This window comes from Delphinus delphis, chromosome 1 (assembly GCF_949987515.2).
Source record: "Delphinus delphis chromosome 1, mDelDel1.2, whole genome shotgun sequence".
In the NCBI taxonomy this organism is placed as follows: Eukaryota; Metazoa; Chordata; class Mammalia; order Artiodactyla; family Delphinidae; genus Delphinus; species Delphinus delphis.
The window spans coordinates 148,426,977-148,442,155 of NC_082683.1; the positions used below are offsets into that span (position 1 = coordinate 148,426,977).

At 47.8% G+C, this 15,179-nt stretch overlaps 1 protein-coding gene across 1 annotated transcript in view; it reads left to right on the forward strand.

The window, feature by feature from the left end:
* PLXNA2 (plexin A2) overlaps positions 1 to 15,179 on the forward strand; it is a 216,884-nt gene that overhangs the window by 90,822 nt on the left and 110,883 nt on the right. Inside the window, exon 4 of the mRNA XM_059995382.1 lies at positions 5,818 to 5,952. Within this exon, the coding sequence (XP_059851365.1) occupies positions 5,818 to 5,952 (135 nt within the window). The remainder of the gene's footprint in view (positions 1 to 5,817; positions 5,953 to 15,179) is intronic.

The window sequence follows — 15,179 nt, forward strand, 5'->3', positions numbered from 1 at the left end:
GATAAGCTAGTTAATTGGATATGCTGATTTAAATTGGATAGTCAAATAAAGAGGCTGTCATTAATTTCTGTACAGACCTAGCTGTGATTTAAAGGAAAGCTACTACTAATAGGATTACTATTTCATTCTCATTTCAAAGAGGCCCCTCCCCCCAGGAGGACCAGACAGTAAATCTCCCCTGGTTTTCACCTCACATCCTCCTGCCCCAGAGCCAGCCCTGATAAACTGCCTTTTAGCCTCCCAGCAGGTCCCCCCAAATTAGGCTCTGAGTTTATTGTTGCCTCTAGGAAGTAGGTGTTTGTCCCACTTTGGCCACTTCCTCTTTCTTTGGGGTCTGAAAGAGGAAGAGCAGCTAAAGAGAGGATTTGAACTCTCATCTGCCCATCTACTCTGTTCTCGGCTGCAGTGAACGGCTGTGTTCACACATTATTATCTCTTAGGAGAGTCACAGAGTGGCTGAGAATCAGGCTTTATGTGGAAAACCCAATACTGCCACCCTTTAGCTGTGTGATCTTGGGAAAGTCACATAACTCTCCATGCCTCCAATTTCCCATCTATACAAGTACAATGGGAATAATAATAATGTTTACCTCATGGGTTCTTGTACAGGTTAAATGAGTTCATTTTTGTTAAGTACTTTCAACAGCACCCAGCACATGGTAAAAGCAATAGAAGTGGTAGCTATTAAATTCTTTAGGCCAACAGGGCCCTTTGAAAATCCAGCAAGATCATCCTCACAACCTTCAGGCAGGGCCACATTTAACCATGAAGCAAAAGAAGTCATCCCGGGGCTTCCCTGGCGGCACAGTGGTTGAGAGTCCGCCTGCCGATGCAGGGGACGCGGGTTCGTGCCCCGGTCCAGGAGGATCCCATGTGCCACGGAGCGGCTGGGCCCGTGAGCCATGGCCACTGAGCCTGTGCGTCCAGAGCCTGTGCTCCGCAATGGGAGAGGCCACAACAGTGAGAGGCCCGTGTACCGCACAAAAAAAAAAAAAAAAAAAGAAGTCATCCCGTGTTCAGAACTCTCCTGAGAAAGAAGATACAGTCTTCTGTGGTCACCCACTCTGTAGTCAGGGCTCCTCATGACAGGAATTCTTACTAGAGCTAGCCTAAATCTCCTTGAACAATGGTTTAGGCACATTTTGTCTTTTGCTCGTCTTTGTAGAGACTGTCACCCTCCATTGCAGCACACTGCCCTTATCCCACCCGAGCTTTGTCCAAGCAAATTGACACCACTAGCTCTGCATGTCTGCTGAGGTCAAGCCCTCCCAGGAGAGGAGGAGCCCAAGTAGAAAGACGGGTTGAAGTGACTGGCTTTCCCCTGTCTGTATCACCTCCCTCCTCTGACCCTTCTCCATGCTCCTCCTCTGCCTGGTTGGATGTCTGGCTGGGGCCTGTGCAACTTGGTCTGATAGTGCCCTTCTCTTGGATTAGATTCATGGCCTATTTCAGTGTATTGCTGTCCTTGTGGTCATTGAAACCTGGCCCTGGAGACACAAGCTCAGAAGCTGAAGAGAACTCACTTTGTGGGATACCACAGAATAGACTCAATTTTTTTTTTTTTTTTTTTGCGGTACGCGGGCCTCTCACTGTTGTGTCCTCTCCCGTTGTGGAGCACAGGCTCCGGACGTGCAGGCTCAGCAGCCATGGCTCACGGGCCCAGCCGCTCCACAGCATGTGGGACCTTCCCGGACCGGGGCACGAACCCGTGTCCCCTGCATTGGCAGGCGGACTCTCAACCACTGCACCACCAGGGAAGCCCTGTGTTGCATTTTAAAATCCCAATTTTGTTTGGGACTCTGTCACAGTCTCCACCACCACCCTGTGTCTGGCAAGGATGGAGGACAACATTGAACCTCAAAACTTCCCATCTGAGACAGAGAAAGATGGGGACTCGTGTGCTTGAATTACAGTAGGGCCCACCTTTGTCCCTCCTCAGTCACAGGGTGTTCTCTTCATCAGCCATGTGCTTTCCTCTGGACCACACCGGCTGGAGCTGGTGGGAGCCCCAGGTCCACCCCTGACTAGCTATGTCCATGAATGGAAGCCCTTGAATGAGATGGGCTCAAAAGCCCTACAGCTCTGGCAGTCTTCATAAGTCTGTGATTCTCCTGTGATAGACCCCGAGAAGATTGCTCCTTCGTGTTATTCAGAGAGGAAAACTGAGCCTTGGGAAGATGAGGTAACTGACCTAGAAGCGTACCGTTAGGCATAAAGCAAGCCCAAACAAGAACACAGTCAGAGCAGAAACCCAGGAACCCTGAGTCCCAATTTAGTGTGTTGCCTGGAGGGAGCAAAGGGAATTAGGGAAGGGAAAGACCTCTGCCGTCCAGTTGGCCTCCCCTGGCTTCTGCCTGCCAGCCCTGCCCCCACCTCATTCCCTTTGACCCCCAGCCTCCTGGCCCCCTTCTCCATCTTCTCTGTCCTCCTGTTGGTATCTTGGAGCGCTGTACCAGCTCAAGGCAGATAGCATGGGATGAGGGAGTAAGTAGGGGTGCACAGACTTCTTAGGCAATACCGCTCTTCATTCCAGGGATTTAGACTGAATGAAATAGGATAGCTTAGTTCAGGTTCAGTACCAAGAACATTTTCTGTTCTGGTTTAGTTTCAGCTCTGATGTCTGAGAGTTCTGTAGGTTTGATTCTGGCTTCAACTGCTTTATTGAAAGATTGGGATTGTAGACAGAAAAAAAAAAAACTGTTTAGGTCTCTTATTCAGAAAAAAGTTAATGGCTGGGATTAGTCCTAACTGTGATGCAGCAGAGTATGTGATGATAAATCATCTTTGGTTCAATTCAGCTCCAACCTTGCCATGGGTACCATCTAGTCCTGGGGACCACAAAGGGCCAGACATGGCTTTCCTCCTTCTGACTTTGTGTGCCCAGGCTCTTGGGGACGAGGCTGCTTCACCTGGCAGAGGGTTAACCGGCCTCCCCAGGTGGGGAGATCCTGGGCTGGCCCTGGCGTGGGAGGATGGTTCCTCAGTTCCTGGGGCTGAGCCAGTGCCCGGAGGAGACTGAAACATCCCTGGAGAGGAGCAGCTGTCACACGAAGGGTGGTGAGAAGCACTGGGACATTTCCCATTTGGAGGACAGAGCAGAGCTTGAACTCTCTCATTTTATGGAGAGGGAATATTGAGGTTAAGCCAACAAGAAGTCATGACTATCACATCTCCCCCTACCTCCTGCAATAGCCCGAGAACTTTTGTGATTAAAAGCTACTATATTTCTAGAAGGATCTCATGGAAATTTTGTATTTGTCCATCTGAGAGAGAATGCTGCTCTGAAGGTTAAGGGGAACTATTTTAATTGTGGGGCATTTTCCCAGACTGAGACCCTTCTTCTTCCCTCTGCTTGAATCCATCATGAGATTTGCTCCAGGGTGGAAGGCAGTAGCCTCAGCCCCACACCATCATTCCTGACCCCAGAGTCTTCCTCTGCCCTATGAGAATGAATTAAATGACCCCCTGACCCCTCCCCTGGAAGGAGGGGCTTTAGTGACAGTTGCCAAGGCAACAGCTTGGAACAGCAGGAAGCCACTAAAAAAGCAGAAAAAAGGTTGAAAGAGGAGCTTAGGAGAGAAGGACAGTCCAACCCACAGTGGGTAGTTACTGGAGTAGGAATGGCTGAGAGCAGAGTTTCTTCGGTTCCACTGAGGTCACCTCCTCATCTTTAAGTCACCCATCAAAGCAGACAAGGAGAACCTGGTACCTCTGACTCTTAGCCCTGCTCCATTGTTCCCACTCCTGGGGTCTAGGCCCAGGGCCTCAGGCAGGAAAGTGCTGTTTCTGCCACTAGGAACTCCAGAACCACTGTGCCCCATCCCACAATGGGCTTGTGGTCTGCTTCTCACTCACTCCAATCCAGCCCAACTCTGGGCACAGATCACACCCTGGCTCAGGCCCCTCAAGTACACAGATTCTCAGGAGGGTAGAAAAAATTGAATAGAAGCACTGGTCCTACCCTCCCAACTCTGCAAGAAATAATGCTCTTGATCCTCTCTACTCAGCCAATAAAAACTGAACAAGTATCCATTCATCCATCCTTGCGTCAGGCCCCAAGCTTAGCCCTCGCAATGAATAAGTCATGGTCCTTGCTCTCAGGAGCTCTCGGTGGGGTGGGAGAAATGGGCAGAGGGAAGAAGATGGTTAGAAGTCCAAGAGAGAAATCAAAGGAAATAGGAGGGAAAGACTTCAGCTTAAAATTGTCCACAGAAAATTGTCTTTTGACCTCACTTTGATTTAGCACTAAAGAGCCCACGATACTTTATCAGTTGGTTCATAGTTCATGTCCTTTCAACAAGCATTTCTCAAGCATTCCCTTTTATCCATCACCAGCTGTGTTCCCAGCTCCATTCTAGTCCTCAGAGGCTCATCCTCAGAGAAATAGAAAGCCTTCCTGCCTTCAAAATGTTGGCAGACTTACGCACATGCGAGACAATTAGAGAACAATTTAAGTAGGTAGTCAATACACGTTAGCTAGTGCATATACGATGAACAAGTCAATTGATTATAATCCCAGGACAAAATGTCTGGTGCATGAAAAGCCATCAGGGTGAGGAGCAATTAGTGTGGTGGAGAGACGGGAAGGCTTCATGGGGAAAGTGAGCTTGAGCTAGAGGGGGTTTAGTTGGACGGAGGACAAAGAAACAAGCCGGGGTTGGCAATATTGGTCAAGAGTCAGCTGCTGTGTTGGGAACAGGAAACCTAGTGGTGAGAGCACATTCAAATTATGGACTCCCTGCCATCAACTTTTTGTCCTTAGGGACCTCTCTCCGCTGAATTTCCAGATTCTGTGTAGAGCTTAGACTAGAGGAACACCTCTCAAACCCCCAGGCTAGCAGCATCTACATCAGCTGGGAATTTGTTAGAAATGAAAATTCTCAGGCCTCATTCCCACTGAATCAGAAACCCTGGGGTGGGCCCAGGGGTGCATTTTCCCAATCCCTCCAGGTGGTTCTCAGGGCATGCTGGTTTGAAAACCACTGGGCTACAATCAGTGCTTTTAGACCCTGGCCACTCACTAGATTCACCTGGGAAGCTTTGAAACCCAACGAAGATGCCACGACCCCAAGCACAGAGGTTCTGATGAATGGATCCAGCCATATATTTTTTTAAACTCCCCAGATCACTCTAATATATATCCAGGGCTGAGAGGCACCAGACTAAATGACCTCCAAGTCCTTTCTGACTTCTTATCCTGGGACGGGCTCCGAGGCCGATTCTCCGATTTTTGTTCTCAGGGATTCCCGGCTCACCAAAATCTCCTGGTGGATTTGCACCCATTCAGGGGATATGTTTGGGGTCGGAAAGACCTTTCTGAGATCCTAAAATCTTGAATCTCTTGATGACCAGCTCTCTGATGGTTTGTATGCTGGTCCCACCATCCTCTCTTACTTGCCCGAGGCAAAAACACTCGGTGCAGATGTTAATTCTCCTACCCCAAACACAAATAAGTGTGCACAAGCACACACTCCCACACACCCTCATCATGCAGTGCTGTAAATATATGTACACACACACAAGAATAACCATATAGGGATATTCAGATCACACCTAAAAATATATACGTGCACACAAATAAACTCACCATCAGAAGTCCCAGACCAGCACACTCAGACTGCTTGGAAAAGGATTCCTCTTGGTGGAAGTTGGGCTGTTTGAATTAAGAAGCACCTCTGTCTTCCCTGTAACCTAGCCTGCTTCAGGGTAGCGCTTGGGGGGCAGGATGTTGGGATTATCTTCTATAAACTACCTGCAGGTAAACCCACAGGGAACCACTGAGTACAGATGCTGAGGATGCCCTTTTTTCTTTTGCAGATTCGAGCCGATGGTCCCCCCCATGGTGGGGTCCAATATGAGATGGTCTCCGTGCTCAAAGATGGGAGCCCCATCCTCCGGGACATGGCCTTCTCCATTGATCAGCGCTACCTATACATTATGTCTGAGAGACAAGTAAGTGCTGACACACATCCCTCCTTTCCAGAGCCCAGGAGGAGCAGATAACCAGTGACCTTTGTTCAGAAACTATTCCATCAAACAAGAGAGACCCCTGGGCCTGCTGCTCAGGGGTCCTAGGAAGATTTTGCAGGGAGTCAGAGAGAAGCGGTTGGGGCCAGCCACTTCCTGGAGCCTCTCTTTAGGCCGCAGACCCTGTCTCAGCATGTGATGAACAGCCCCACAAGAACGGGCCAGACTGCATGAAGCAGCTTGGTGTGATTAGGAGGTAGATTTACTGCTCCCGAGCCGACAGTCTGCTGCTCAAGGGAGCCAGAGAGGTGTAAATAATCCAGGCCTCCAGGCGGGGAGAGATAGACCCAAGATAGGTCCCCAGAAGGAGATGAAAATCTTGGGCTGAGTCTTAGACTGATGCAGGGTAGAAGCTGGCCAGCTCTGGGAAGCTGCAGCTCTTTCTGCAGAGATGGGAAGGCCTGAGAAATCGAATTCTGTCCTTTTCTGGGTAACACCTGAGTGGGTTCCACACCCTCTTGGATGAAATGTTATTCCTTTGGGTTATATTTGACCTGAATATGTGGAAGCAGAGAGAAGGCAAATGCAGGGAGAGCCATGGTGAAGGACAAGAGAAGGACAGGGGATCCCCCAAATCAGTGGAGGTGCAGGAAGCAAAGCTTAGACCTTAGGAAAGGCTGGTACCTTCCATTCATTCAGTCAGCAGGTCAACAGTCAGCAGGACTGGTGATCTTGACATTGACCTGAACATGGTAAGTAAGATAAAGGCCAAAGAAAAAGGGGAAGGACTGTGAATCTGTTTTGGTGCTGGGGACACTGACTTAGAGGCTAGACAAGGACGTGGCGCTGGAGGACCAGTGGGCTTTCTCAGGGTACCTCCCCACTCAGGTGTCATTCTCGAAATACTCTGCAAAGATTCCAGGTGTCTGTCATCAAGTTCACCCTGCCCAGAGTTCTCTTTCCCTCCTCCCTTTTTGTATGTGTGAATTCTGAATCGGGGACAAGGGATGAGTGGAGGAAGGAAGAGGTGAATGGGCACATGATGGCATAAGGGAAGCAGGGATGCAACTTTAACTTGAAAATTAGTTCCTGAGAAGAGATGACACAAACCATATGCTAATTGTATGCAAATTACATCCAGATCCTCTTGAACCCACCTGTCTTTTTACCTTCTCTCTTGTAACCCCCATGGTTGAGGCGTAAACAAGTCCAGATGCAAACTTGTACCCCTAAAAACAAAAATTACTGGGCATGTATTTATGGGGAACAATGTACTGGAAAAACATCAAAATGAATGGGACTTGGTCACTACCCTTAAGTTGCTTACAGTCTAACAAGGAAATCTTTATCATCAGATTGGAGGCTATAAATCCTCTGCCTTTCCTTCCTATTTTTCTTTGTTTATAAGACGAAAGGTTATTTCTTAAACAAAACTGATAGGTGGGCACCATACAAATTCAAACAGTACATACAGAAAAGGAAATAACAAGTTCCCAAACCCCACACCCCCAAATGTAACACCATGTTAACATTTGATGAACACCATTCCAGATGCTTCTGCAGAAATATCTACAGATAGAAGGGTGGGTGGAGAGATAGCCCCCTAGACCGGTGCATTAAAGGATAGTCACTGGGATCAAATAGACCTACGTTAACATGATATTTTCAAAAGACGTTATGTATGGCCGAGGACCAGGCTGGTAACTCTGGATAAAAATTCTTTCTTGGGTTCTCTGAAACCCATGAAGTAGAAAAGCAGAGACAGCAAATAGAAGTGACCAGTGAGACCTCAGTGGAACTGAGACGATGCCAAGGCACATATTTGGGCTGCATATCTTGTAGTCAAATGAGATGCTTTCTGAAATTGAATTCAAAACGTGGCCAAAGAGGAGGGCTGGAGGCTGATAAGTGGCCTTCAGGGAATACAATGACCTCTTGAAGCCATATCTGATGTCCTCTCTGAGAGCATCAGCTCTGGCTAAACCAAGTGTCGGCATAGCTTATTTCTAAATAATCCCTCCTTTGGTCTCATCTTCTGCATCTGCTTCCTGGTGCCTGTCAGTTGGCGCCAAACAGAAGGGCTTAGTAGTAGCCAGTCATTCTGAGCAGATATAGGAAGAATTTGGGTTGAATGCCATGGGGCTATCTTGAGTCAGGTGAGATATTAGTCAAGGGAGCTCCCTATGCCAGGTGGAGCCGTGATCAGCAGGCAGAGTCGGAGGGGGACTGGTGGTGGAGCTCGGAGGCCTGTCACTTGGAGAACCGCAGGCCATGGGGCAGTAGGTAGCCCGGTGATTTCACCAGGGACTGGGTCCAGGGTTGAAGGCCAGGAACACCTCAGGAGGGCCATCTGTCTGAGGCCAAGCGGCCAAGAGTACACCGGGTGTTCACAGACAGCTCGGACCTCTTAAAGGAAACAGTTGAATGTGTGGCAAGAGAACAGTCAATGGAAATGAAGTCAAACGACGTGGGTTCTAGTTCAGCTTTTGCTCTAACTGAGGTCTGAAGCTCTCCACATTTTATAACCGGGTGGCCTTAGACAAGTCACGTCACCTCAGTATGTCTTACAAGGGTCGCTGTGAGGCTTGGCTGAGACAGCAAGAGGGGAATTCCTTTCACACCACCTCACGCACCGAGAATACTCATTGTTCAGATTCCTCATGGCCTGTCCCAGTTTTCAGCCTTCATGATCCCATTACTCAGGAGGGTGGTGACCGTGGGTGGTGGTTAGGAGGAAGCTAAGTGGCGGCACACCCGGCAGGCCTCAGGCCGAGCCAGGAGGCCTGTGTCCTAGCCCTGGCCTCCCTCTAACCAGCTGGCTGACCTAGACCCTGAACTTCGCAGGGACTCAGTTTCCTCAGCTTGAAGGATGGAGATAATAAATCGAACTCTCTAGAGGCTCTTTCAGACCTTAAAGAGACTTGTCTAAGGTCTTGGGATCAGGACTCTTCTCCGTCTCCAGAAGACAACCCCCAAAGCACAGGAAACAGCCTTGAGGTTAGACCAAAAGAACTTTCTGAACGAGTTTTATGAGTCCCTGCATGCCCATATGAACTCCTTCCCCGAAGGGTAAACACTGCAATGAGGGTAGAAACGCTGGCGTCTATGGATAAGCAGATTCCTGTTTTGAGGCAGTCATTTAACAATTTGGAGTTCCCTAAAAGACCTAAGACCTTATAAGACACCGTGGGAATGGGGTTTCCCACCCCCTCACTTTCCAGTAAATCTCTGGGCAGCCTACTCTCACCCCTGCCTTCGCCATGTCCCCAGCTCGTCTCCCTGTTCCCCTCCCCCTCCCCCAAATCATGGCATCTATTGTATCCGTGATGCCACGAGAGAGTAGAACCAAGTCTCTGCCCTCCAGTTCTGCCTAGACAGGTTTTCATCTCCCCACAGAGCTAGAACAATCCAGTATGGGCTCATGTGCGCGCTCTCTCTCTCTCTCTCTCTCCCTCTCTCTCTGTCTCAGTTAATTAAATGTAATTAAGAAATAGGACTAGTAAGAAGTGTTGGGTCGTTAGTGCCACTGCCTAACAAGTCGATGTTAATGTACTGTTAATAGACCCAATGCTGGCCAGTCCCAGGGGAACATTTGGGAACCAATTCCCCGATCCTACTAATTATCCAGGTGCTCCACGGATAGGATGCCTGACTCTTCCCTACAAAGTCCACCCCAGCTTCCTCAACAGCGAATCGACCGGCAGATGTTATGGGAGGGAATTCAAGTCGCTACCATATCCTCAGTGTCTAATGGAAGTCAGACGGTGGGACCAGGGAGAATCAGGCGACGAGCCAAGTAAAAAAGCAAGTCACAAGATGAAAAGAAACTTGATAGCCCCAGTTTCCACCCAACTTGTCAGCCTGGCCACTCCCAGAAAGGGAATCTAACTCTATACTCAGGGTAGATGGGAAAAATGTATGGGGATGGAAGCAATTATTCTATTTTATACTTTAATTAGTTTGAATTAGCAGAGGGAATAGAGGCATAAAATGATCTAGCGAAGGGTGAAATGGAAAAAGGGAGTCACAGTGGAGAATGGCTCCATGTAGGCTGGAAAGGGCCTTGGGAACGGCAGAAAGGCTGGTGATGGGTGTGTGCGTGTGTGTGTTTAGGGTGGCTGAGGACATGGGATGCTGCTGTCTATTTCGAGGCCTGGAGAGGCAAGATCGCATAGTGGTTAAGAGTGGGAGCATGGGAGTCAGACCGCCTTGCACACAATCTGTCACCGCTTGTTAGGCATATGGCCTTGAGAATGTTATTTCACCTCTCTGCACCTCGATTTCTTCATCTGTATAGTGGGCCTAATAATGGTGACGGTTGTGAGGATCGAGAGACTATATGTAAATTACCTAGCACCGTGTCTGACACACAGTCAGTGCTTTCAATAAGTGGTAGTGATTATTATCATTATCGTATTGTCATTCGTAGTATTATTAGAACTTCGGAGACCCCAGAGAGGGCTAGAAGCATCTCCACTATAAATTACGGCTGAGACAGAGATCCCAGTCTCAGGCAAACACCTCCAACCTGACTTTCCTGCTGCTCCCTCCCAAGGGACACCTCAGAAGCCTCTGGCCTGGCCTAATGACAGCATCCGACTAAGTCGCTCATAATCTGCTATTTATTTTTAAAATCCAGGAATGTGCCCAGCAGACTAAACAGTCCTGGTCCCCTTGATACAGGCGAAGGCAGCCCTGGGCTCATGTGTGAGGCCCGGGAGGCCAGTATTCCAGGCATCTGTGGAGAGAAGGGAGGGGGACCCTGAGCCCTGGTCATCTCCCAAGCCTCCAGGCCCCTGTCTGGCTGCATGTGTGGACACTGGGCCAGAAAGGGGCTCTCCCTGGGGCTTTCCATGTCTGGCCTCACCAAGTAAGTAAGCAGGCCTCAAGCTCATTGCAGTAGATGGGGCTGCCATTCTCCAAACAGTGGACACTCAGACCCCAGTTCTGAATGCCCATATGTATGTCAGTTATCGGCACACATTCTGGTTATTTATTGCTATGTAACAAACCACTTCAAAATTGACAGGCATAAAACAACCACTTCCACATGCTCACAAAACTATGTAAGTCAGGAGTTCAGACAGGGTACACCAAAGAGGGCTTTTCTCTTCTCAGCCACATCTGGATTGGAGCCTCTGCTGGGATGGCATGAATGGGCTGGGGTGACTGGAATGATTAGGGCTAGAATGATCTGGAAGCACGTCCTCTCACATGTCTGGCAGCTGGGAACTAGAAGGCTGGGATCAGCTGGGACTGTCGGCCAGGGTACCTTAGGCAAGGCCTCTCCCTGTGTCTTGGGCTTCCTCACAGCATGGTGGCCTCAAGATGGTCAGACATCCTGAGCATGGCAGCTCATGGCAGACATGGCCGCTCAGGGCTCCAAGAGTGAGTATTCCCACAAATAAGGTAGAAATGTTATTGTCTTTTTTTACGATTTAGCCTTAGAAGTCATATTCGTTCTCTCTTCTACCTGACTCTTCACCTCTCTACCGCCCATCACCCCAGCTGATTCTGATGGGTGTGGCCCATGACCATGCTTTGAGAAACAAGGCACAGGGAAGGTAACTACATGGTTTCCTGTCTCCCAAGTTATGAACCATAGAGCATCAGAGCTGGTAAGGACTTCAAAGATCACCCATACTGACCCCAGATGGGAAGTATGAGGCCCATAGGACATGCAGCAGGCTAGCTGCCCTTTCAGCCTTGTACAACACCCGACACCTAAGACCAGAGTCACCAGAGCTGGTTTGATTTCTCTGAACTCACAGGGAAATGCCAGTGGCTTTAAAGCTTGCTGTTGATGGACTGAAGGTTGTGTTAAGTCCTAAACGAGACCCACATCAAAGGTGGCTCTGAAAGTGCTTCTGGGAAGCCTTTGAGGGAATCCATCAGGAACAGGGACACACTGCCTGGAAATTGCCCAGACGATGGCATGTGATTTTAAGGGCTGTCCCGGGCAGTCTTCCTGTGCAGTGTTGCATCAGTCCACTCAGAAGATGGTCCTGCTGGAGGATCCACCGTCTCATGCGGGCCAATGGGACTTTACCCTCACGGATGACAGGAAAGTAACTTTTTAATCACCCCTATCTTAAGTAATTTCAGAGAGTTGAGGCAAGAAGAACTTTGGCCTGGAGTTATTAGCAACCAGAATTCTTTGGAAAGATTATGAAGCTATCCTTCTCTGAAGGTCTCAAGTGCAGAAGAGACATCCCTGCCCCTCAGCTCCTTGCACTGGTTTAAGACCCTGCCTGGGGTGGGGAGAGGGCTGGAAGGACACAGACCAGACGCCTCTAGCATGCCACCCTGGTAGTGTCCAGCCAGCTTCACTAGAGAACGAATGTTGGTGTCCTTGGTTTGGGGGAGGGCCTGTCGACTCTAAACCTGGACCTAGGGCCAAAAATAAGAAGCATTTTCAAAGGGCCTATTGTGACGTAAGGGCAGTAAGTCTCTCACCTGTGACCAAAGCCACTGAACTGCCAAGCCCCTAGGCATCTGAAGACTTGGGGAAGGGGGAGGGGAAGAAAAAACTCTGGGGAGCCATACTTCCAGATGTCCCCTGCTCATTTATTTTGACATCTCAGACTATTATTTTGATTGTGCACATTTGTTTAGTCCTGGCGATAAGGCTTCCCAGGGTGCAGGCAGAGCGTGCCAAGGTGTATTTTTACAAGGCGGTCGAAGTCTCGGTAACTGGAGCTCTCCCTTCTGCCTGAGCCTGGAGGCCTGGGCTGAGCCACAGGGGGGAGAGAATTTGAGGAGGCAGGGGCTGGAGCAGAGCCTGAGGGACTTTGGGGAGAATTACAGAGTTTGCGGATTAGGAAAGTGAGGATAAGCGAATTTCTGCTGTACTTTTGTTTTCAAATGTGTCACTTTCAATCCAAGCCTTTGATGCACATGTGTTTCTGGTTAAGGACCTCAGTGTGGCCCAGGAGCTGAGTGCGCATCTCAGTGTCTTTCCCAAAGGAGGAGGGGAATCTTGCCTCGTGGAGGAGGGCGTTCAGGGACTGGTGACCCCCCCCAAGCCTGGATTTGATTTTTTTTCCTCTTTCTTTCCCCCCATTTCAAATATCGGGGAACAAAGAAGCTGACACGGAGCTGATTCCCTGGCTATTAATATTCTCATTGGAGCATTTTTTATAAATATTTTCATATGAGGAAAAGGAAATGCAAGCCCACCCTATTAATCAGACGCTTGGCTTGTTGTATTTAAGAGAGAAAACTCCAGCCTCTTATTTAAAAATCCTTTGGTTTGGAAAGAAATGATTGAACACAATGCCCAGGCTGGGAGAACTGGTGCCTAAAAAACTCATTTCTCTAAATGGGCAGGGGGCCTGGAGACTCTTTCTCTAATCCTTGGCAAAGGATGCAATTTCTCTTTCTAGATAGGATTGCTGAATGCTGAGACTCTGATTGCCCAGAATGACATGCCCAGGACCAAAAGATGGGAGATCACTATACCTCAGTACTGGAAGGAAAGCCCACTTATTTTAAAGATGAGGAAAATGATGCCCAGAGAGGGGAGTCACTTCCTAGATCATGTTCTGAATTACCAGAAGAGCCAGAATTAATCCTAATTAACCTGGCCCAGCCCAGCATTCTTCTCCCAACTTGACAACAGCTTCACTCAACACAGACAAGATACAAAACTGGTTGGGTTAAAAGATTTTCAATTAAAAAACATTAAAACAACCCGAGCCCAAGGGAGTCCCTGAAGATGTTCCCAAGGGTCAAATTAAAATAGGGAAAGATTTGCATCTCATTTGCATACACAGACTTATTTATTCAACAGACCGTTAAGTGTCTACCATGTATAATGCATAGAGCTGTCCACTGACAAGTTATTTGCATATGCAGATATAGACAGGGCAGTCTTTCTAAGTAATATTCCAGCAAAATATCTTATAAATAGGGTTGCCCTGAAGATAGGTACTGTCCTGATTTCTTTGTGCTCTTTGCAATGCAACAACAGCACTGTTAAATGTGCTTTTTTTTTAAACATCTTTATTGGAGTATAATTGCTTTACAATTGTGTTAGTTTCTGCTTTATAACAAAGTGAATCAGTTATACATATACATATGTTCCCATATCTCCTCCCTCTTGCATCTCCCTCCCTCCCACCCTCCCTATCCCACCCTTCTAGGTGGTCACAAACCACCGAGCTGATCTCCCTGTGCTATGCGGCTGCTTCCCACTAGCTATCTATTTTACATTTGGTAGTGTATATATGTCCATGACACTCTCTCACTTTGTCACATCTTACCCTTCCCGCTCCCCATATCCTCGAGTCCCTTCTCTAGTAGGTCTGTGTCTTTATTCCCGTCTTGCCCCTAGGTTCTTCACGACCTTTTTTTTTTTTTCTTAGATTCCATATATATGTGTTAGCATACGGTATTTGTTTTTCTCTTTCTGACTTACTTCACTCTGTATGACAGACTCTAGGTCCATCCACCTCACTACAAATATCTCAATTTCGTTTCTTTTTATGCCTGAGTAATATTCCAGGCATATATGTGCCACATGTTCTTTATCCATTCATCCAATGATGGACACTTAGGTTGCTTCCATGTCCTGGCTATTGTAAATAGAGCTGCAATGAACATTTTGTCACATGACTTTTTGAATTATGGTTTTCTCAGGGTATATGCCCAGTAGTGGGATTGCTGGGTCATATGGTAGTTCTATTTGTAGTTTTTTAAGGAACCTCCATACTGTTCTCCATAGTGGCTGTATCAATTTATATTCCCACCAACAGTGCAAGAGGGTTCCGTTTTCTCCACACCCTCTCCAGCATTTATTGTTTCTAGATTTTCTGATGATGGCCACTCTGACCGGTGTGAGGTGATACCTCAATGTAGTTTTGATTTGCATTTCTCTAATGATTAATGATGTTGAACATTCTTTCATGTGTTTGTTGGCAATCTGTATATCTTCTTTGGAGAAATGTCTATTTAGGTCTTCTGCCCATTTTTGGATTGGGTTGTTTGTTTTTTTGTTATTGAGCTGCATGAGCTGCTTGTAAATCTTGGAGATTAATCCTTTGTCAGTTGCTTCATTTGCAAATATTTTCTCCCATTCTGAGGGTTGTCTTTTGGTCTTGTTTATGGTTTCCTTTGCTGTGCAAAAGTTTTTAAGTTTCATTAGGTCCCATTTGTTTATTTTTGTTTATATTTCCATTTCTCTAGGAGGTGGGTCAAAAAGGATCTTTCTG